Source organism: Plecotus auritus (genome assembly GCF_963455305.1).
Source record: "Plecotus auritus genome assembly, chromosome: 5".
NCBI lineage: Eukaryota > Metazoa > Chordata > Mammalia > Chiroptera > Vespertilionidae > Plecotus > Plecotus auritus.
Genome location: NC_137776.1, coordinates 29,661,531 through 29,685,419, shown reverse-complemented (window position 1 = coordinate 29,685,419; position 23,889 = coordinate 29,661,531). Strand labels below are relative to the sequence as shown.

Sequence of the window (23,889 nt, the reverse complement as noted above, 5' to 3'; positions counted from 1 at the left end):
ATATATTCTGAGCTGCCAATGTGCTCACTGATAATCTGCCCAGATTTCCAGGGTATATCCATTCTTCCAGGGCATTTACTAAGCATGCCTGTATTCTCTTTCTGGAGAGAAACTGGTTCAAATGCTATGTGAATAGTTTTCTTTTGGTAGCCTATCCATCAAAGGACATTTTCATTATCCATCTCTTGGATTGGATACTATCCAAAAAGGTGGCAAACCTTTTTTTTTTCTGCCAAGGGCCATTTGTATATTAATAACATAATTCAAGGGCCATACAAAATTATCAACTTAAAAATTAGCCTTCTAGCCGAAACCGGTTTGGCTCAGTGGATAGAGCGTCAGCCTGCGGACTGAAAGGTCTCAGGTTCGATTCTGGTCAAGGGCATGTACCTTGGTTGCGGGCACGTCCCCAATAGGGGGTGTGCAGGAGGCAGCTGATCGATGTTTCTCTCTCATCGATGTTTCTAACTCTCTATCCCTCTCCCTTCCTCTCTGTAAAAAATCAATAAAATATATTTTTAAAAAATTAGCCTTCTATATTTGGTCAAATATTTCATTAACTTACCCCTAATGCCTTGGCAGGGCCAGACTAAATGATTTCATGGGCCTTAATAAAATCCCTGCAGCAACAAAAATGTCCTCTCTGTCAGGCATCTACTTATGACTTAGCATAGACAATAAAAATAAGAATTTAAGCAACACTCAACCCATGTGAGCACTTTATGATTTCTAAAGTTCCTTCCCTGTCCAATTTGGCTATTTCTAGTAAGAAATGTGTTCCACTCACCTTTTTGATTCCTCATAGACATCATTACACACAGGATCTAGAGTGATATTCTTGTGGGTGTTGAGTGGCTGGTGTGTGTGTGTGTGTGTAGGTATATTTTCTCTATATGAACTGGCTCCCAACCGTGATGTCCATTTCAGTTTTTATGTCTGTTGGGTACATTTTTGGCTTCTTTACATTCTCACAGTTCGATGTTGCCACTGTACTCATGTCTCTGTTATCTTCTCTCCTTTATACTTCACTGTGTATAAAGTACTAAGGGCCGATTAAAGGCTTCAGCATGTTGCAAGATTGTATGAAAATAAGACAACATGGCCTGTGTGAGAGCAAAGCAATTGGTCTGATCAGTCATTTTGCCTCCTTTCAAATTCTTGTCTATGTTTTTTTATTATTGTTACCAGATAAGTAACCTTCAGCTATGTTTAGTGTTTCTATAACTGTATTTACTAGAATGCTTAGCCACTCCAATATACCAACAGTAGGTTCTAGGTTTTTGACATGGCTTGCTATTTAATGCTAGGTAACACTAAAAAACATGACCCAAATACTCCAGTCTCAGAGCAATTGATGTCAAAAGATGATAACCCCATAAGACAGAATTAGTTTTTTACTTGCTATACAGAGGAAATATATTGACTATAGCAAAGGTTCTTATTTTTCCTTCTCTTGCTCATTAACTTCCTTCAATATCAGTCTCTTTAATCACAAACTCACCTCTAAACCTGTGCCTTTAGCTCTATTGGCAGCTGCCCTGGTTAACCTACCCCTCTCCTTTCAATTCTACAGTACAAAGCCCAGGATAGTTAAAAAAAGGTGTTTTTTTTTAAATTATACATTTTTATTTTGAAATAAAGTTTTACTTATAAGAAGTTACACAATCATACAGAGAACTCCCATGTACCCTTCCCCCAACTTCCCCCAATGAGTTCTTACATAACCCTAGTACATTGTCAAGACCAGGAAACTGACAAATTTCTATTGACTTAGGTACAGACCTTATTCAGATCTACCAGCTTTTACATGCAATTTGAGAACCTCAATTTTGTAAGGTAGGAGCCACCTCATAAGTCAAGGAAGAGAATGAGATCAAATGTGCCAAACTAGAATCCAGAATATGTGATTAGTAGGAAAGAAGAGAGAGATTAGATATACACAAATGTGAATAATCTTTGACCCCTCACAATTAAACTGATCTGTTGCTATTATTTTTCACCAAGGGAAAACCTGGTGCCCCAGGACCACCTGGCAACAAAGGAGAAAAGGGAGACATGGTTGTATCAAGAGTTAAAGGTGAGCCTAGTTGATCACTTAACTGCCATCTTATGAATTAAATATGAACCACCCTCTTGCAGTAATTTCCCCTTTGACCACAGATCAATTCTGTAACCAGACTTAGTATTATTGAGATTTCTTAAAAAATACTCTCTTTCCTTCACTAAGTCATGTGAATGTTGAACTTCAAATCCTCTGTCTCTCATTTGAAAACATAAGTGCTCCTTTAGTCACATTTTCAACTCTTTATTGTTGTGAACTTGGGTTTGAAACAAGCCCTCCTTTAATGTGCCCAGTGTTTAGTCACTGCATTGTATTATCCTCTATTAATCAAGAGTATTTTGGCTGTGACAGAAATCCAGCTTGAAGTACTTTAAGAAGAAAAAGTAACTTATTGTTATCCTACTTGGTTTGACTCAGTGAATAATAGAATGTTGGCCTGTGAACTGAAGGGTTCTGGGTTTGATTTCATATGCCTGGGTTATGTGCTCAACTCCCAGTAGGGGGTGTGCAGGAGGCAGCTGATCAATAATTCTCTCACATCCTTGATGTTCTCTCTTCCCTCTCCCTTCCTCTCTGAAATCAATAAAAATATATATTTAAAAAGTAATTTATTGGCTAATTAAACAAAATTTGAAGGTTAGATGTAGGATTTGCTTAAGAAAACTGCATAGGAGACCCTTCTTCCTGCATCTTGCATATTTAATGAAATATGCCATTTGCAGTACCCCCACCCCACCCCAGCCCCACCAAGATTAGCTTTCTCTAGGCTATGGGTAAAGTCCCAGGCAGCTCCAAGTTCTTACAACCAGATACAAAAGAGAGATCTACCTTCTCTACTCTAGTTAGAAAAAAAATTTCAGGAAGGATTGGACTGGCTTGGAGCAAGTGTCCTGAATCATCTCCCCGTTCATGATGGCCAGGAGATAGAGGACCATGTTTGACATCACACAAGCAGGGGAAGGTGCTGTTGTGATTGGCATCTTCATACAGTACCTCCTTGTCTGAATGGGAAGAGGGACGTTTCCCAAATAGAAGATTCAATGGTTTGGCAATTATTCTCCCCTCTGACTTTTGCACAGTTGATTTTGTGTGACTTAGTCAACTGGAGACTCACAGGGATCTCTGCCAGCTCACACAGAGCCAAGGTCAAGCCTTTATCTTTAGTTCCAAGTCTTCCTCTACTTCACCCACTTCTGATAAGGGCTTGAATATCTTTGTGGCTTTTGTTCCCAGGGCGCAAAGGAGAAAGAGGTCCTGATGGGCCCCCAGGATTTCCAGGGCAGCGGGGACAAGATGGTTGGGATGGACATGCTGGAGCAAACGGGGATCCAGGACCCCCAGTATGTATAATTATTCTGCTTTAGATTTTCACTTTCTTACATGGGCACAATAAATCTGTTTTCCTCTTCTCAATTTAAAAAGCTACAACTCAGTAAAATGTTAATATGCTGGAAATCAGAGACACCTTTGATTCATTCCCACAAAAAGATGATGGTTCCAAAAGGTATGGCATCATTGCAGATGTTCTAAAATCTTGAGTAACATTTCAGTCATAACAAGACTTTCTGTCTCTAGTCTTTGTGTCATTATTATGGTGGTTTTCCCCCTTGTATCTTCAAAGCCCCTACTGATTTGAGACCTGTTCAGCTGACTTTATCAGGTGAAGGATAAAGCACAGGTCTTGAAAATTATCTTGAGTTCTGTCCCCTGGTGAAGTAGCAAGCAAAAAAGGATAAACTAGTGCAAATCTACTGAACTAATGTATTGGCTGATGGAAAATCCATTGATAAATGATATTTCTGCATTTTTCAATCATGTTTTAGGTGGAGGCCATGTGTAGGTAATGAAGTTCATAAGAAAAGGCTGTAAGATATGTTTCAATGCTTTGGAATTTAAAATATCTTGGGTATATGAGGTATTTTTAATGCTTACAGTGTCTCAGAAAGTGTGCTAGATGTTTACTCATAACAGTAGTCTTCTGAAGAGCAATTATCTCTCCAGTTTTACAGTAAGGAAATGGAGGTTTAGGGTATGTTACTAAGGACATCTATCTATCAAGTAGGCTAAATAAGAATGAAAAGTCCAGTTGCTTTATTCCAAAGCATGTGGTACTTCCACCAGTCTGTGTTGTAATAGAGAAGAACCATGTTCTGATTTTATAGGAGCTCATTCAGAGAGAACACATGTGAATAAGAGACAGAAGCTTAGAAATCAGGTTAGATAATGTTTATAGCTTTCTGGTCTTTCAGCTGCTATCAAGTATATCTAGACTTGATAGTCCCTATTTAATTCATTCTTCCACTGAAAAACTGTTTAGAATCTGTGTCACTGAGTCACAATTTCCATCATGTACACTAACCTACCTGTGTAAAATCAAAGTATATTTACAGATCAAATGGCAGAGGAATTTCTGTACAGCCACTGGTGGGGGGGGGGGGTGCATGGGGAGTGGGTGTGGTGGTCTTCCTAGCTTAATTGAAACAATTCAGACTCACAACATTATTATATATCACTAGAGGCCTGGTGCACAAAATTTGTGCAGGGGGGGGTCCTCTCAATCCAGCCTGAACCCTCTCCAATCCGGACCCCTGGGGATCGGGCCTAAACTGGCAGTCGGACATCCCTCTCATAATCCTGGACCGCTGGCTCCTAACTGCTCACTTGCCTGCCTGCCTGATCGCCCCTAATGGCCTCTGCCTGCCTGCCTGCCTGATTGCCCCTAACTGCCCCCCTCCCCGCCAGCCTAATCACCCCTAACCACCTCTGTTTGCCAGCCTGATTGCCCGTAACTGCCCCCTCTACTGGCCTGGTCACCCCTAACCTTCTCTGCCTGTTGGCCTGATTGCCCCTAACTGCCCCCCCGCCAGCCTGGTCACCCCCAACTGCCCCCGACCCCGCTGGCCTGGTCACCCCTCACTGACCCTTCCTGCCAGCCTGGTCGCCCCCAACTGTTTCCCCCCCCCCCCGCTGGCCTGGTCGCCCCATGCAGCCCGAAGTTCGGTTGTTTGGTCGCCCCTCACTGCCCCCCTGGCAGCCTGGTTGCCCCATGCAGCCTGCTGTTCCATCATTTGGTCACCCCTTACTGCCCCCCCCCCCTGCTGGCCTGGTCGCCCCATGCAGCCTGCTGTTTGATCATTTGGTCACCCCTCACTCCCCCTCCACTGCTGGCCTGGTCGCCCCACGCAACCTGCTGTTCAGTCATTGTGTGAGGGCGTCCTGACCAATTTGCATATTACCCTTTTATTAGTATAGAAATTTAAGACCAGACTGTTTGGAAGGATAAAAGACAGGACCATCATCTTGCCAGTAGGACAGGGTCAGGCATTCCTTGTGAGTGAGAATCCTTGCAGCTTGGTATTCGGTTGGAGTGCAGGAGATGAGAGCCACATGTGGCAGATGTGTGAGCAGCCCTGACTTGAAGGCTTTGTTCCCAATGAGGGCTGTTATCTCCACAGCACAGCTTGCGGGGACCCCACAAGTGACTTGGCAGTTACAGGAGCCACCACTCAAGATCTTTCCAGTTCTTTCAGACCAGATGAAAATGTTGCAACCTGGGTTTGATTTTACCATAAGTAAGGTTGCCTAGTAATGTAGCTGACATGCAATTTTTATGAAGTTTCCAGAGAAACAGAACTAGACGGTTAACCAAAGGTCAAATTCTTATGCAGGAGGGGAAAGGATTTGTCAGCCCTTTATCCACAGACCTGGAGGGTAATGAAAACTATCCCTGTGTCTTCTCATAAGAGTGCAGGAAAACTATTTCAAATGTATAAGAACTTATCCAATTTGCAAGCCTACTACTTCCATTAATTTACTTATTTCTGTATTTTATTATACTTAAAATAAAGAATGGTTCTATATAAAATTTCTTATTCTGTTTTCAAGATGTCACAACCACATAACTCTTTGTGTTTGAGGCATAAGACACCCCCCAATCACATGTATCCTATTTAATAAAAGAGTAATATGCAAATTAACCATCACTCTGCTACACCCACAAGCCACGCCCACTAGCCAGTCAGGAGCAAGCATGCAAATTAACCCCAACCACCATGGCTGCAGCCATGGAGTGAGCAGGAGGCTTGGGTTTCCCCGGCAATGGAGGAAGCCAAGCTTTCTGCACACCCTGGCGGGCCCAGGCCTCCACTCAAGGCTACAAAGTTTCAATTATAGAAGATACATAAATCCCAACAAAAATGGCAGCAGCCACAGAGTGAGCAGGAGGCTTGGCTCTGCTCCAGGCTACAAAGTTTCAATTATAGAAGATAAATAAATCCCAGATACCAGGGCCTCCACTTGGGTCGCCGGAGGAGCGTGGCTGGCCTGCAAACCACCACAGGCCCCTCACCCAGGCCACCCCATGCCCAAAGGGAACCCCCACCCTGATCTGGGACACCCTTTAGGGCAAATCAGCTGGCCCCCACCTGTGCACCAGGCCTCTATCCTATCTAATAAAAGAGTAATATGCAAATTGTCTGTCACTCCAACACACAAGATGGCTGCCCCCATGTGGTCAAAGATCCTGCCCCCATGTGGACACAAGATGGCCACCACAAGATGGCCAGCAGGGGAGGGCAGTTGGGAGGGACCAGGCCTGCAAGGGAGGGCAGTTGGGGGGGACCAGGCCTGCAGGGGAGGGCAGTTAGGGGCAAACAGGCTGGCAGGGGAGCAGTTAGGCATCAATCAGGCTGGCAGAGGAGTCATTTGGGGGTGATCAGGCTGGCAGGCAGAAGTGGTTAGGGGCAATCAGGAAGGCAGGCAGGCGAACAGTTGGGAGCCAGCAGTCCTGGATCCACTGGGATTGGGCCTAAACGGGCAGTAGACATCCCTCGAGGGGTCCCAGATTGGAGAGAGTGCAGGCTGGACTGAGGACACACACACCACACTGTGTATGAATTTTGTGCACCAGGCCTCTAGTATGTATATAAACTATTAAGAAGAATCTAAGTTGATCAATTTAAATTACATTTGCTGTTGAGTCCCTTTCTCCTAGAATTATGAGCTTTCTGCATGTGTTTCATTAGCCTATGACAATGACTATTTTGAGTTCATGGATTGGTAATTGATTCATGATGCGAACATTCCCAGGGGGATCATGAAGACGCAGGCCCAGGTGATCAAGGAGTTCCTGGACTGCCAGGCCCCCCTGGCAGAGAAGGACCAAGGGGGCCTCCAGGACTGGGATTTCCTGGTCCACCAGGACAAAGGGGGCAACCAGGAGACCCAGGCTTCCCAGGAGAGAGGGGCCCTGATGGTGTGAAGGGTCGAAAAGGTAATTTTGAACACTTTGTGTGACAGTGTCAAGTGAAATTACAGGAGCGAAAGTGGGCCTCTCTTCTGGGCAAAGTTATTATAGCTATGGCAGAACCGCTGAATAAAATTCCATCAAGCTACTGTTCAGATCTTGAATAGTGTCAAACAAATAAAAACATTACAGCACAATCAATATTTAAAGCAAATCCTTAAAATGCTAAGATGTCTTCGTTGCTTTGTTTGGCATATGAAAGTTGCCTTTCATTCATTTCTCAGTATCAGCTTATACAGTCTGACCATATTCAAATGACATGTATTCAAAATATCTATTTTTATAATATTGTGAGATAAGGCAGTGTATTTTAATAAAAAAACATGAGTGTTTCATTTTAAAAAAACCACATTATATTGTCCCTGAAAACCAATTTGTAAGCATTCCAGGAAGAAAAAAGAAAGGATTTTAAATATATCTGACTGTTTTGTAAATTTCAAACAATAAAATGATCTGCAGTATTATAGCTGGAAACTTTTTAAAAGGTTGGAAAATATTTAAGAGTTTTTTCTTTTGTAATATGTACATATACCTTGGGCTACATTGTTAAATGTGAAATTTCAGAAGAAACTAATATCTTTGTTTCTTGATTTGACAACATAGAAAGGCAAATACCTTGGAATTCAATAAGTTTTAAAATCATGGTCTGGGGCCCATCAAAATAGAACATTATTTTTATTCATCTCATATGTGTTTTTGAGTTGAGAGCATGTGAAATAATATATTATGAGATATTATTTCTATGATAAAAGAGGAGCATCCCATTTTAAAGGAGAAGGGAACTCAGAGGCTCAAGCTTGGAGTCTTACTTTCCTCACTGATTAAAATGGGGGATGACAATAACCACATTGCAAGGTCATTAGAAAAACAAGAGACAACCTATTTGAAGCACCTGACCCACAGCAGCCCTCAGGACATGGTAGCTGTTATTAATATCCTGCCCAGTCGCTTTATTTGCATAATCCCCCCACAGCCAAACTAGGAGCCGAGTCTTCTGAACTTAGCATGGGTGGTACTGGCTGCGATTTCATGATTCACAAAGCTTCTGATTTCATGGTATTCGACATCCATGGGCCTATAAATTCAATATTTATTCCATGTTATTAAAACGGATCCTCCTTGGAATCAATATTTTCTTAGTCCCCCTATTTTTATAACTGTTCAGATTTGAGGACAGGTTTGCTAGAAATTTGAAATAAAAGTAGTTCAAGTGAACTATGATATTTTTGTGGCTTTTCCTTTGAATTCTACATATACTCTATGAGAAATATATTGATCAAATTGTCATTGAGATTTACCATGTCTTGACCTATCAATTATGTGAATACTACCTTTTTTTCCCCCCAGGTGATACAATTTCTTGTAATGTCAGCTACCCTGGGAGGCCAGGCCCTCCGGGTTTTGATGGACCTCCAGGTATGATCAATGAGATGTTATTGTCTTACACATTCTCCAGAATAAAAGACCCAGCAAGGTAGATAAACCAAAAGCAAATCCAAAGGCAAATAAGGTATTTCTAAAATTATTACAAGGATTTGAGGGTCTATGGGAAAACAGCATTGGTAGTCATTCACATTGGGTCTCTAGTCTGCTGGTTTGGGCACGAGGCAGGTGGGTTTTTCATATCTCTGTGCAACAAAATTTACCTTGATTTGATCACATACCAGTTACTAGTAAAATGTTTGCCCTTTGAGAGTATTAAAATGTTGTCTTCTTTCTTATCCCATGTCCCAAGAGTCAAAAATGATCATTCACTTACTGATTATAAGTGTTATTCTATTCTGCTTTATAAGAAACCCCAGTTTGACCAGAAGCAATGTGAATAATGCACATACCTACATCCGTGATTGCACTTTCATGAAACCCTTCATTTGAATCAATCACGGCTTTATAGCTAAATCAGACCCCAAATCTATATAAATGCATAATTCTCCTGTATTTATTCAGAATTCACTTAAATTGATCCATTAATCATTAGCACAGCTACTAAAGGTAACCTTTCTTGTCATACATAACAAAAGGTATTTAAAGGTGAAATAACGAATGACTCTTTATTACTCTCTATAGCCAATAATAGCTTTTGTCAGAATCGTGTTGTATAACAACTTCAAAATCTAGTGGGCTACAACAAATATTTATTTTCTCTGTTATGGGTGTGCAGGTGGGTGGGGCTCAGCTGATCTGAGATGCTGTCTATTGGCTTGGTCCTTGGCTCTAGTCCAGGTTCAGGTCTGTGACATCAGGTCACTGTGGGGCCAGCATGTGCTCGTCTGGTGTGATTGCAGAAATGCAAGAGGGCAGCCCAGCTTTACAGGCAGAATTCACTCCTCTCATTGCTTCATGGTTGTTAATATCCTATTGGCCAAAGCAAGTCATAGGACCAAGGCCCAGATCAAAGCGGGTAAATGACACTCCACCCAGCACAAGGCAAGGGCCAGGGTGGGGAAGTATATCTCTGCATCAGTGGAGAGAAGCATTGCTGGTTGACTGATTGAACATTCATTTTCGCATTTACTGATGCTTTGTCATAGATGGATTAAAAAAGTTAGTGATTGCCAAAACCGGTTTGGCTCAGTGGATAGAGCGTCAGCCTGCGGACTGAAAGGTCCCAGGTTCGATTCCGGTCAAGGGCATGTAACTTGGTTGCGGGCACATCCCCAGTAGGAGGTGTGCAGGAGGCAACTGATCGATGTTTCTCTCTCATCGATGTTTCTGACTCTCTACCCCTCTTCCTTCCTCTCTGTAAAAAATCAATAAAAATATATTAAAAAAAAAAAGTTAGTGATTACTTTCAGCAGCTTTCATCTCAAGGGAAGTGAACACTCAAACTTGTTCATGGTTTGTAAGTTATTTTAGCTGAGGTATCTCCTAGTAGGAAATCACAAGAGGTTCAAAAAAAACCCCTCAATTCCTTTTGCAGGTGCTTTTGGCTTATACTTCACTCAGGGGCAAATGCAGTAAGATGCAGGGAATAGATTTGGCCTTTACTCTGGTGTCTTCTCATCAGGCCACATACGGGCCACTGCCTGTCCTCCCACAAGGACAGATGTGCTCGCATATTTGTACTTGAGACCCAGCAGGGGAAGGTACCAAAAGGTTCATCTGAAGGGTGGTGCTTGCCCCAAAGGCTTTCAGAAGAATCCTTCACGGTTCGGCCTCTGAGAACGTACCTTAGCACAATCACTGCCTACGAAATACTTGTTCAGAGCAGGTGACTTGTAAAATAGTTATGTAACCCAGGCTAGTCCACATCTCCACTGCCATCGAGTAGAAATCACCTTATTTTGTTCTCACTTGATGTGTCTTATGAAGTCCATGTTTCTTTGTTATCATTTAGGTCCAAAAGGATTTCCAGGTCCTCAGGGTGCTCCTGGGCTGAGGTGTTTTGATGGGCAAAAAGGTCGGCCTGGCAAACCAGGAATATCGAAAATACCTGGTCCGCCTGGTAAGGGAAGTGCTTTTCCTTAGGAATGTCATATACTTCTAAAACTAGACGATCTCAGTAAGGAAAAGGCCCCGAGATCCCTAGATGAGGGGGAAATGGTTTTTGTTGATACACTGAGCCCTTAGATGTGTTTCATGAACTTTTAGGTTATAATACTTTTGTGGGTTCTCAGGGCTTCTTTCACTTGAAGCAGGAATGATAGGCCATTACTGGTCTATTATAGTGTGAAAACTGCTCAGTCCAGAAAGACAATTTGCCAGAGAATGCAAGCAATTGGGGAGACATCATTGGCTTTTAGGAATTACCAAATTACAATTAATTTCCCTGCAAAAGGTGGTAAAAACCACAATACCTATTAAATAAGTACCTTTGTATGTTTTAGAAATGTGTTTTCATCAAAGCAGTAGATGATATGTACATAGGTTCTACGTTTTTACATTTAACAGTTGAAACCATTTTTTGTTCAATAGGTCTCCGTGGTGACACAGGCGATCCAGGTTTTGAAGGTGAGAGGGGTTCCTCTCCCGTCGGGCCCCCAGGCTCTCCTGGTTCACCTGGAGCAAGTGGTCAGAAAGGAATCCCCGGAGACCCTGCGTATGGCCACCCAGGGCCCCCAGGAAAGAGGGGTCTCTCAGGAATGCCAGGGTTGAAAGGCCTCAGAGGTGACCCAGGACATCCGGGGCCTGCAGGTATGAGGCTGCTCCGTCCCTGTGTCTATACCTCCAGCTCAGTTCTGGAACCAGTCATGGAAGAGCAGTTAGACGATCTTGCCTTAGAAATCGGGAATATAAAAATGTCACCCAAGCATCTTCCCTCCTATATGGGCATCGGTTACATTTCATTTGTTGCCTTTGCATTATCGGTTGTTTTCAAGTCCAGAGCAGCTCACTGTGGCTCAGTCAACCTAGTTAGATTCAGCAGCTACTGGACTCTGCCTGCCTGCTCTGGGCTCTGGACAGCGCCAAGGAATAGGGCCTGTGTGGCCTGCCTGCTGCCCGTGCCTGATTGAAGGAGAACAGGACAAACTGGGTGAGAGGAAGGAGAGAGAGCAGCTCAGGGGAGGAGCAGTGTGGGCGGGAGTCTGGGAAGGCCCTGGGAGCACTGGGGCCCAGCGGAGCCCTGGCAGACCAGACTAACGAACATTGCTCTGGTCGACCAGCCTTTGTTTGGTGCCCACGGTAGGACAAGTGGGCGGACAGGGGAGGAAGCCACATTCTGTGTCCTTGGGGAGCTCACTACTTGGTAGTTTGTAAGTCAGAATACTCATATACAAAAATCCAGTCAGTTGGAAAGTAACAACACATTATGTGAGTCAATGAAAACAATTTTGCCCTGATAATCCCACTATCTCACTTTTGAAAATGTATCTCAGTGTTCAACAGAATATGAAGGTTAATATGAAAATACTCTTGTATGGTTGATCCTTGAACAATGCTGGGGTTAGGGACACTGATCCCCACCACACACACACACACACACACACACACACACACATACTTGTGCAATCAAAAATCAACATGTAACCTTTGACTCTCCCAAACTTAACTACTAATAACCTACTCTTGACTGGAAGCCTTATTGATAACATAAAGAATCAATTAACACAGATTTTATATCTATATATATTTATGTATTACATACTATGTTCTTACAATAAAGTAAGCTGGGGAAAAGAAAATGTTACTAAGAAAATCATAAGAAAGAGAAAATACACTTATAGTACTTATTGAAATAAAATATGTTTGTAAATTGACCTGTATAATTCAAACCTGAGTTGTTCATGGTTCATCTGTAGTAGTATTCACAATAGAGAGTTAAGTAGCATAGACACACACACACACACACACTCAAAAGAAGAAATATTATTACCTATTATCATTAGCAATTGAAATTATATTTGTAAAGATTACAACAAAATGGAAAACATTTGCAGATTAATATGCAATGTGAAATAATCTAACAATTGACTGTGCACTGTGACTGCTACTTTAAAAATGTAAACATCTGAACAGAAAATGTAAAGAAAACGTGGAAAAATAAATTAAGTTTTTTGGTTGGGCTGTGGAATTATAGGGGGTTTGTTTTTCTCTCTGGCACTGCGTTTTCAATAAATAGAAATTTGAGAGTTCAAGTGATGAAATATATTATGAAATGCAAATTGTCACAGTGCAAATTGGGTTTGTAAGCATTGTGGAGTTTTGGTGTGAAGCCTGCTGCAATGTTAGAGGTTAATTAAAATCAGGAAGAATCCCATGGTTTTTCATTTTGCATAGACAACTTCTTTGTCTCCTATATAACCTTATCAAGTAACTCTCTTAGCCATGCAGTTTTCCATTCCTTTGGAGCTCATGTTCTATGAAAAGAAAATTCATTCAGAGACTTAACTCATTTGAGCACAGAGCCAGGATCAAAACGCTGGCTTCGGTACTGATGGGCCCGAACTCTGGTAGGCCATCTATGTCATTTTATGCCATGAGTGTCACAGATGGATTGTACCATTCCAGGGCCAGCTGGCATGCCCGGATTCCCAGGTCTCAAAGGCCCGAAAGGCAGAGAGGGAAGTGCTGGGTTTCCAGGTGTCCCTGGTCCACCTGGCCATTCCTGTGAAAGAGGCGCTCCCGGATCACCAGGGCAACCAGGACTCCCCGGGGCTCCTGGCAGTCCAGGTAAGTGTCAGCAGGTGTCAAGGACGGTGAAGGGCCTGGGCCTTTAGCTGGCTTGCTGTTGCTCTTTCACAGAAGCTGGAAGAAGCAAGACCTCTGGGTAAGAGAGGAAGAGCTTCATTATTCACGGCACAGAAAGTAGCATGAGCTTCCTGTTGGTCTGTGTCATTTCCCACCTCACCCAAGTTCTCAGCAGCGACATAAGAGGCGCTAGATAGATGCCACACACAGAGCTGGTTGCAGTACCTGAGAGGAGCTCTGAGCCTGGGGAACCACTGGTTTACATGTCTGTAAAGCAACCCGCTTTCTGCTCTGGGAGAGGTGCTATATCATGTGTCAAGGTTGTTCGCTGCAAACATAACCTTGAGAAGTAGCCCAGATAAAGAGCAGTCAGGACCTGTGTCCTTGGCATACCCACCCAGCAAGACCTGTAGGAAGAGACTGGAGAAAGAGTGTTTCTCAACACAAGGTTCTAGGGGCTATCTCCAATATGATCTTCATTTCGCCATTCAGATTGCCACCTGTTATGCAAATCCTATTGTGTTTATCCAAATGCAGGAATGTGCCCTCTCTTAGGATCAACACGAGATTGAGGCAAAACCTGCCGCTATAGCTTTATTTCTAGCACCAATAATATCAGATGATGTTGCTCTGATTTCTACAATTCTCAGTTAACATCCTGATCAAAACTCACTGGGTCATAGCTTCTGGAAGGACCTGGAAAGTTATCTACCCCAAGACTAAATACAGATTACATTTTGGTTTTTAACCCCTATCCATTTCCCATGTAAAACTTTTTATAATATTCACTCATGCTCCTTATTGGGAACTATTTCTTTAAGTAATAAATATTTGAAATATTTCTGCCCTTCTTTTTATAATAGCCAGAAAAAAAACATAATTGTAGAATGATGGAGAGTTGCTAGTTTTATTTTAGCTGATAAACATTGTTTCACTTTAGTTTCCTTGGCCATAGATATGCAATTTAAGCCACCATGACTGCCCTGCCTGTGGGTGAAGCCACTTTCCAGTCATCCTACATTGTGGTCTCTGTGCTTTGTCTCAGGTGCCCCAGGTTGGAAAGGACAGCAAGGAGATATGGGACCTCCTGGACCAGCTGGGATGAAGGGCCTCCCAGGAGACCCCGGAAGGCCAGGGACAGATGGACCCGTAGGACCGCCAGGAATCCCAGGCCCCTTTGGGGATGATGGGCTACCTGGTCTTCCAGGCCCCAAGGGTGGGTAGCACTTTTTAATTATTTTTGTCATTTTATAAACGTGAAACCCACTGCCAAGTGAAGCCTGTTAGGTGTGACCACGAATGTTCTGTTAAATGAGCCCCACTTTGTCCTGCCCTTGGGGACATCTCCCTTCTTCTTATCCTCTGTATTGATATTTCCAGTAGCAGGATGTTTGGGTAGATGGGGGTCACAGAATCCATAAACCCTTCTGCTCAGTGAACTGGGTAGAACCGGTAAATTGTAGGGTCAGGGCTAATGTGCTTCTATGTTGGATGGATCCTCCTCTCTCCAGCCCCGTCCCTCACACAGTTCTCTGCAACTATTCTGGGATCATGCGTCAAGGTTGTTCACTGCAGCCAAAACCGGTTTGTCTCAGTGGATAGAGCGTCGGCCTGCAGACTGAAGGGTCCGGGGTTCGATTCCGGTCAAGGGCATGTACCTTGGTTGCAGGCACATCCCCAGTGGGAGGTGTGCAGGAGGCAGCTGATCGATGTTTCTCTCTCATCGATGTTTCTAGCTCTCTATCCCTCTCCCTTCCTCTCTGTAAAATATCAATAAAATATATTTAAAAAAAAAAAAAAAGGTTGTTCACTGCAAACATAACCTGGAGAAGTAGCCCAGGTAAAGAGCAGTCAGGACCTTGTGTCCTTGGCACACCCACCCAGCAAGATCTGCAGGAAGGCCTAGACTGGAGATCTGCGGTGTGGGAGAGCCCAGTTATTACACGGCGTGAGGCTGATCATGGCTGCTCACCTTCAATGCAAACTCAGAGTCAGGTGGGAGTGTGCATCGGGTGGACATTGGGAATGAAGATCTAGGAACCACACTAGCCTTTGAAATGTTTTCTTAAACATTCATGCTTTTATTTCATCAGGACCTCGGGGGCTGCCTGGCATGCCAGGTTTTCCAGGAGAGAGAGGGAAGCCTGGCCCCAAGGGACACCCTGGCAGAAAGGGAGAAGTCGGAGAGAAGGGCTGGCCTGGCTTCCTGGGAGACCAGGGAGCGAGGGGTGCCAAAGGTAAATGTAGTGAACAGCACAGGCGTGCAACACAGGTTTGCTTTCGATGTCTGATCACAGTCCATGAATATAACCTCTGAAAAACAAAACGTGACTCTCCTGCGGCTTGGATTCCCCCTCTTCCTCTTGATTCTGTGGTGCTGGTTTTAGAATTTCAAACAAAATTCATTTTCCTTCCCTCTCAATCTTATTACATAAAACTCCGGCAAACGAATTGCTCTGTTAATAGAAGAAAATGAACAAGTGCTTTGATTTATAGCTATTGGGTTTCAGAGAACCGTCTCATCTTTTTTTTTTTTAAATTTTTTATTGTTTAAAGTGTTACATAAGTCTCCTCCCCCCCCCCCCCCGACTGCCCATTGACCTCTCCCCAGCATCCTCCCCCGACCCCGGACATGCCCTCACTGCCCTCACCGTCCCACCCCCCCAGTTTGTGTCCATTGGTTATGCTTATATGCATGCATACAAGTCCTTTGGTTGATATCTTACCCCCTCACCCCCCCAACCTTCCCTCATAGGTTGGACAGTCTGTTCGATGCTTCTATGACTCTGGTTCTATTTTTGCTCATCAGTTTACGTTGTTCATTATATTCCACAAATGAGAGAGATCATGTGATATTTATCTCTGACTGACTTATTTTGCTTAGCATAATGCTCTCTAGTTCCATCCATGCTGTCGCAAATGGTAAGAATTCCTTCTTTTTTACAGCAGCATAGTATTCATTGTGTAGATGCACCAGTTTTCTAATCCACTCATCTGCTGATGGGCATTTAGGCTGTTTTCAAATCTTAGCTATTGTAAATTGTGCTGCTATGAACATAGGGGTGCATATATCCTTTCTGATTGGTATTTCTGTTTTCTTGGGATATAGTCCTAGAAGTGGGATTACTGGGTCAAATGGGAGTTCCATTGTTAATTTTTTGAGGAAACTCCATACTGTTCTCCACAGTGGCTGCACCAGTCTGCATTCCCACCAGCAGTGCACGAGGGTTCCTTTTTCTCTACATCCGCTCTAGCACTTGTCTTTTGATGATTTGTTGATGATAGCCATTCTGACAGGTGTGAGATGGTACCGCATTGTCATTTTGTTTGCATCTCTGATGATTAGTGACTTTGAGCATGTTTTCATATGTCTCTTGGCCTTCTGTATGTCCTCTTTTGGAAAGTGTCTATTTAGGTCCTTTGCCCATTTTTTTTATTGGATTGTTTATCTTCCTTTTGTTTAGTTGTATGAGTTCCCTAAAAATTTTGGAGATTAAACCTTATCGGAGCCTTCTCACCTTTTAAGAAGGGGGTGCAGGCAGGCTCTTGGCTCCCAGATTCTGTTTCAATTATTTTACAAATAAAATAACCTTTTTTTGTAAAGAGCCAGATATAAATATTTTAGGTTTTGCAGGCAGTATGGTCTCTGTTGCAACTCTTCAACTCAGCTTTTGAGGCATGAAAGAGCCAGAGATAACACCTAAAAAATGAACGATCTGTGTTCTAATAAAACTTTATGGACATAGAAAGTTGAACTTCACTTAATTTTCACATGGCAGAAACTGTTATTCTCATTTTGGAGTTTTTCTTCCAATGATTTAAAAGTGTAAACACTTTTAAATGGCTCATGGATTGTACAAAAACTGGCAGCAGACAGGATCTGGCCCTGGGGCTGGAGTTTGCAGCCTTGAAATGGAAGGAGTTCACTTTCATCCAGTTCTGAGTTAGTCTCCCCCAGGTTTCATTTAAAGTAAGAGTTTCAATACAAAAATATTGAATGTCAACTGTAATTGAAAAATAAAAAAGTTTTTATTGGTATAAAAATAAAAACTTTGAGATCACTGGTTTAAATGCTCCCATCCATGTTAAATATTTACTTTCACCTCTTAGCCTTGAGTCTGCAGTGGGAAGGTACCATTTCATTTCCAGTGTTGAGAATGAATACTTGTCAATTTTCAGCAATGAGGTAAACATTTTAGAGCCCTTTGGGCAAATAGACTCATAGTTCATTCAAAAATTACTTTTACTTCTCAGTTGATTGTATTTGCTATTCTTTTGTTTCATTAGCCTGTAAATTATTTATGCAGAATCAGGGAATCAGAGTCAGTCTTTGCTAGCTGAGATTGAGTGGCGTTTGCTGTGCTGTCATGCTACACAATTATCCCACTAAAAAAGTAAACAATTACGTGAATGCTAGTGATGTGCTGATAAACTGGCTCTCCAGACTAAAATTGAAAACAAATGCCATGACTTGTAGTGATTGCTGATCTCATGGCATAAATACTCCCGCTGTGGCATAAATAGTCCCAGCATGGCTGATTTAAAGCTTCCAAAATTCTTGAATTGTTAATAATTGGTTCTCACCAAGCTGGTAGGAGCCCACTCTGATGCCCTTTACAGTGGACAGTGTTTATGAAAAGCAGGCAGATATATCATTTGCCCTTCCTACTTTTTGGAATTCTCTATGTGGAGAACCACATCAAGATAAGTGTCAGTTCTTTTAATGTGAAGAAAATAACAGAGGGTGGCTAGGAAGGGGAAGATAGGGAACTGGAAAATATGAGATCGGCAATTCACATTTTACAGGATAAAGAGCCATATTTTAAACCTGGAACTTTGCAAGCCTGTGTTGTTTTTTTTTTCACTGAAAACACTAGCCTGGTTGAATTCGGCAAACCCTCACTGAGCACTCATTGTCTACCAGACCCTGTTACTGGACCAGTTGGGAGACGAATATAAAAGGCATGGCCAGTCCTTCAGGAAACCAGCCAACAGTGTTGCTCCTGTGCAATCCGTAAACATGAATACAGTCTAGTAGATTAAATGGGGATTTGCAAACTGGATGTGAAGTGACAACGGAGGCCTCACATGTGTGGTGCTTGTTTGTTTTGCTCTTGCATAATGACTATCCAAAGGAGAGAGGGGACCCCCAGGAGATGAAGGAGAAATGGCTATAATTACCAAGAAAGGGAAAACCGGGGATCCCGGACCTCCTGGAGATGATGGATTCCCAGGAGAAGAAGGTAAACACTCGTGTTTTTGAACCCTATCAAATAAGTTAACTTCACAGATCATTCAAGCAAGCAGGTCTATTAGGCAACTTTCCCAGTAACACTGAGACTAGGAAAGGTTGTTTTTTTAGACATACATGTGCACTAGTGAATTTAATGGTACTTGTTTTTCTTTTCTATGCTAGAACTTAGCTGAAGTTCATATGTATTTTTAGATTTGGATATTCCAAAGGAGGATCAATCCTGAGATACCCATAACATATTGTTCCAGGGTTAAGGTACCGCTGTTTTTGGTGGCTAGTATTAAATGAAGAGCACAGAGATTGTCCCTGTCATTTTGACCAGTGCTTCTCAAATTTTAATGTTCATATGAATCCTCTGGGATGCTTTTGTAAAAGGCACATTTTGAATCAGCAGGGCTGGGCCAAACCTGACTTTCTAGCCAGCACTCCCTGCCCCGTGCTGCTGGCCTCAACCAGCACGCAGCAAGGACCTTGACCTCCACATTTGGGTTCTCTTTCCCAAGTTCAGACTTAATCTGCATGAGAACTTAGTTCTTGCCTTGGCTCTCACCTTAACTAGTTGTTAGGGACAAATGTTTTAACTTCTCTGAGTGAATTCTTCGTTTGTAAAATGAGCTTGTTGGCGCAAATGATCCTGCGCGCTGGCTCCTACCTGGGACATCCTTGGGGCTGTTCCTGGGCAGCTTTTTTCACAGGCTGGCCGCTGAAACCAGAAACCATCACGCTGTGATTTAGGGCAGGAATTGGGATTCTCAATCCCTTTGGCTTCATCTCCTAAAAGTAGGACCAAGACCCTCAGCCTAGTCCAAGAATTCCTCTGAATTGGTTCTAACACTTCTAACCCCACCAGGTGATAAAGGCCATCCTGGGATGCCAGGGAGAAGAGGGGAGCCAGGAAGACACGGGCCACCTGGGATTCACAGAGGAGAGCCTGGTGGAGATGGGGAGCCGGGGCCTCCTGGACCCCCAGGTCCTCCGGGCTCACCTGGGCTCAGAGGGATCATAGGTTTTCCGGGATTTCCAGGTGATCAGGTAAGTGGCTGCTGTTTTGGGAGGGAAGAAATAATAAAACCTTTTACTCTCAGGATGCCAATGAGTCATAATTTGCCAGTGGACATCATAGCCCTTTCACTGGCTTTCAGAATTAAGGGGTTGGCCAAGGGAAGAATGGAGACTTCCAGAAGGCCATGGTGTAACTATGGTTTCTGACCAATGCCTGGTTCCCATGACATAGGTGACCACGTCACTTACTCCATCTACTGTCCCTGGCATAGTTATAACAGGCCCATAGAGACTCACCTCATGACTGCTGGTGTACTAAAGAGTCATCTGAGAAATGATTTCATATACAATTGCAGATATTATAGATTTTGCTGTAAATACATTGGCTTGGTCCTTATAATTATGAGTAAAATACCCTGTGAGAAGCCAGGAGGTACAATAAGTATAGTAGCCTACATCACAACTCTAAAATGTATAGTTTGTTGCCCATCTCTGGGAATAAAATAGACTCTAAAGTTTGGGGTATGAGGTGATTTCTAATTATATTTTATTTAGTGTCAACTTGTTTATTTAAAACTTAAAACTCAAGTTATGTGATGCAGTCACTGGTTTGCAATCAAGTATAGAAAATTGGGTGCTACCTGTTGGTACCGATACCTCCAATTCTGGAGGAGTTTCATCAACTTTTGAAAACTAGATACATGTAGTAGTATGCCTATAATGCATTTCCAAATTTCTTTGCCACTGCAAATTATAAACACCAAATTGGTTATGGATAATTATAGCTGGATCATGTCATGCCTGTGTCATTTGTGTGTGAAACCCAATTAAGGTTTTACTTCTGTTTCATTAATCTATCAGGGTGAGCCGGGTTCTCCAGGGGCCCCCGGACTTTCAGGAATTGATGGGACGAGAGGACCTAAAGGTATGGTTTGGAAATACAGCAGCCAGCCATTAATCTCATAGTCCTGGGTGTTTGTAACATTGGGAGCAAGCACCTTTTGCATGAAAAGCAACACACAGTCAAACAAACTGCAACACCCAGGGGTTCTTTTTAGACTCTTCTAGGCAGTCAAACACTCAAACCCAGGCCGTCCACAATTGTCCTCCAGATCTGAAAGTATCAGATAGAAAGCAGCAAGCCTGCAGGGCACACCAGGCTTCCCCCCTCAGGGGAGTCCTTGCAGCTGTCCTTGCAGGAACCGCAGTTCTATGAGTGACAGCTCAAGTGCAGGGAGACCGGATCCACATGGGTGCACACTGTACCCTTGGCTGAGAAGCCCAGGGCCCCTCTAAGGCCTCCACAGGTACAGCTTCTAGAGTCTCCGTTACAAGAGCCACAGTACACAAAGGCCAAAGCCATGACTTCCCACCAGATGTTAATAGTTCACTTAAGAATTCCTGGGCCACAGGTAATGTACAATTGGGTTATGTTTTACCATAAGTCAAGGGTCAGCAAATACATATTTTCCAAAGGGCCAGATAATAACTATTTTCAGTTTGTGGTCTCTGTCACAACTGCTTGACTGTGAATAAAAGCAGCCATGGCTAAATGCCAATAAAACTTTATTTACAATACAGTCTACAGGCCTTAGTTCACCGTGTGCCTTGTAACACAATCTACATTCTACTTTTATCATGTTTCCAGGAAACAGAAATAGAAAGTTGACCCAATGTCAAAAATGTCCTTAGAGAGAGAGTTCATTAACCCTTTCTCCATAGAAACAAGCAAATAAACAGAAATTAGGCTATCTTACATTGCAATCCTATATAATAAAGAGCTAATATGCTAATTAGACCAAACAGCAGAACGACCATCCCGATGATCGTCTGGAAGAAGCGGGGGCTGTGAGGCCCGGCCCAGGCTGTGAGGGCCAGCCGAGGCTGCAAGGGGCTGCAAAGGCCGAGCCCCTTGCACGAATTTCATGCATTGGGCCTCTAGTGTTTTTATAAAACCTTTAATATTTTTTACTGTTTTTCTATACCACTGGGTTAGTATTTTTTCTAAACCATTGGGTTAATGTATTTTAAAATCTATTTTAAAATGATTCACCTTTTTAATCCCATTCTCTGTGAATTCAGAGTTTGATATGCAGTTAGATTTTATTTTAATACAGTTAAAAAACACACCTTTAAAATGTAAAATACTAATTAATAAACCACCTAAAATATTTTCCCTTATTCCAATAATACGTGCTTTACCCTTTGACAGACACTACATAAAGAATATGATCATTGCTGTAAAAACAGAACATGCACACATTTATTCAGAAAGAATAATATAGCTCTCTTCTTTGGAAATGGTTACAAAAAGGGAAATTTTCATATTTAACTTTTGACATTTTATAGCTTCAGGATTCAGAGCTCACTCCTCTTCTATTTCCCTGTCAATTTATTATAGTCCCTTTACGTCTCTCAAAGTACAAGCCTGCTTCTTATTTCCTTCATGCTTGTATTAGGCCACATTTGCAAGGAACGGAAATGCACACAGGTACCTGGAGCGAAAGGTGTCTCATGGAGCCCACAGAGGAGACCAGAAGCTAACAGAACCTGGGCCTTAGAAAGTCATGGTTCTCTCTTGAGACTTTTCTGCCATTCTCCATGGTCAGTTTTTCACTTAGCTGCTTACCACCTGGTTTTCATCACTCTCTATTTGGTATCTTTTCAGGATCTTTCTGGAAATGTTTGATGGCCTTCCAACATGCTCTACATCAGGGTATTATAATCTACATCACGATAATCTTTTTGCTTTCTGCCTCAATAGCAACTACCTCAAATCCTCACTTTTTTTTTTTTTAAAATATATTTTATTGATATTTCACAGAAAGGAAGGGAGAGGGATAGAAAGCTAGAAACATCGATGAGAGAGAAACATCGATCAGCTGCCTCCTGCACACCTCCCACTGAGGATGTGCCCGCAACCAAGGTACATGCCCTTGACCGGAATCGAACCCGGGACTTTTCAGTCCGCAGGCCGACGCTCTATCCACTGAGCCAAACCGGTTTCGGCAAATCCTCACTTTTTAATACAACTTCTCAAGGAAAGATTGGCTGACCAGGATGGGCCAGATTCCTACTGTTCAAATAATTAGCCACAATTATGAGTAGTGTCAGCTGGGAGAGAGCCTTCTACAAGGTGTGGGTGGGACCTTTAGAAAGCAGTGTTGGTGTCCTGTATCTGGAAGCTTTCGGCAGCAGTGTGGAATGGCTCCGTGGGACTGTGGGAGTCATTGCTCACAATGGCCTTTGAATGTGCCACCTCTTGTGAAATCATCAATCAAGTGTGACTTTGTGATTTTGTTTTTACAAGAACACTAACTTGAGCTTCCTTGCAGAGAGCTTGAAATGTGACTACAGCAGCTGAAACTGACCATTTCTTTTTGTTTCAAAAACACAATATCAGGATATAGTCACACCATGCCAAGGAATTTCTTAAATAGATGCCTACATTTGAAACTATTTTAGGGAATTTAAAAATTTAAACTTATTAAAGTTTATAGTTTCCCATGATTGTTATCAATTATAAAATAGTGTGTGTGTATTTAAATACATCTTGCATCTATGTTTCCATTTATTCTTATGTAGAAAAAGAAAGAATTTTTTCAAAAATCCTTTCCTGGAATATTTGAAGATACACTATAAAGACAAATGTCATAGAAGTTATTAAGTTACTTGTCTGAGACAAAATTAAATTCTCTTAAATAATGTTATGTGCATTTGATTATAGGAAACAAAGGGGATCCTGCAAGTCAGCTTGGCCCACCTGGTCCAAAGGGTGAGCCAGGCAGCCCTGGATGTCCAGGTACAGCTACATATTTTCTTATTAAACCAGAAAGAATACATTTGGTTTGAAAGCTAGAACGATTACTTTATCCTCTGAGTCAGCAATGATTATGTTAGTATTTTCTTCCTCCTTTGCCACTAAGACACATGTCAGAAGGATTATGTACAAACACAACATCGCATCCCTGGCTGAGAAGGACATTAGGATTGTACCCCAGGGACTCAAAATCTTTTTTAACCATGGCTCCCAGGACCGATAATGTTGACATGACAATACAATCAGGTGTGCCCAGATTTTGACAATGATTATTGAAAGCAATGAAAACTTGGACTAGTTTTCAGTCTCTCTAATTA

The 23,889-nt window shown here is 42.5% G+C and overlaps 1 protein-coding gene across 1 annotated transcript in view; it reads left to right on the top strand.

Moving 5' to 3' along the window:
* Nucleotides 1-23,889, top strand: part of COL4A4 (collagen type IV alpha 4 chain) — a 111,354-nt gene that overhangs the window by 60,832 nt on the left and 26,633 nt on the right. The window contains exons 23-35 of the mRNA XM_080667257.1: nucleotides 2,005-2,077; nucleotides 3,296-3,402; nucleotides 7,151-7,334; nucleotides 8,715-8,783; nucleotides 10,705-10,812; nucleotides 11,283-11,501; nucleotides 13,317-13,478; nucleotides 14,542-14,712; nucleotides 15,590-15,733; nucleotides 18,632-18,739; nucleotides 19,601-19,782; nucleotides 20,614-20,677; nucleotides 23,480-23,554. Of these exons, the coding sequence (XP_080523383.1) occupies nucleotides 2,005-2,077; nucleotides 3,296-3,402; nucleotides 7,151-7,334; nucleotides 8,715-8,783; nucleotides 10,705-10,812; nucleotides 11,283-11,501; nucleotides 13,317-13,478; nucleotides 14,542-14,712; nucleotides 15,590-15,733; nucleotides 18,632-18,739; nucleotides 19,601-19,782; nucleotides 20,614-20,677; nucleotides 23,480-23,554 (1,666 nt within the window). The remainder of the gene's footprint in view (nucleotides 1-2,004; nucleotides 2,078-3,295; nucleotides 3,403-7,150; nucleotides 7,335-8,714; nucleotides 8,784-10,704; nucleotides 10,813-11,282; nucleotides 11,502-13,316; nucleotides 13,479-14,541; nucleotides 14,713-15,589; nucleotides 15,734-18,631; nucleotides 18,740-19,600; nucleotides 19,783-20,613; nucleotides 20,678-23,479; nucleotides 23,555-23,889) is intronic.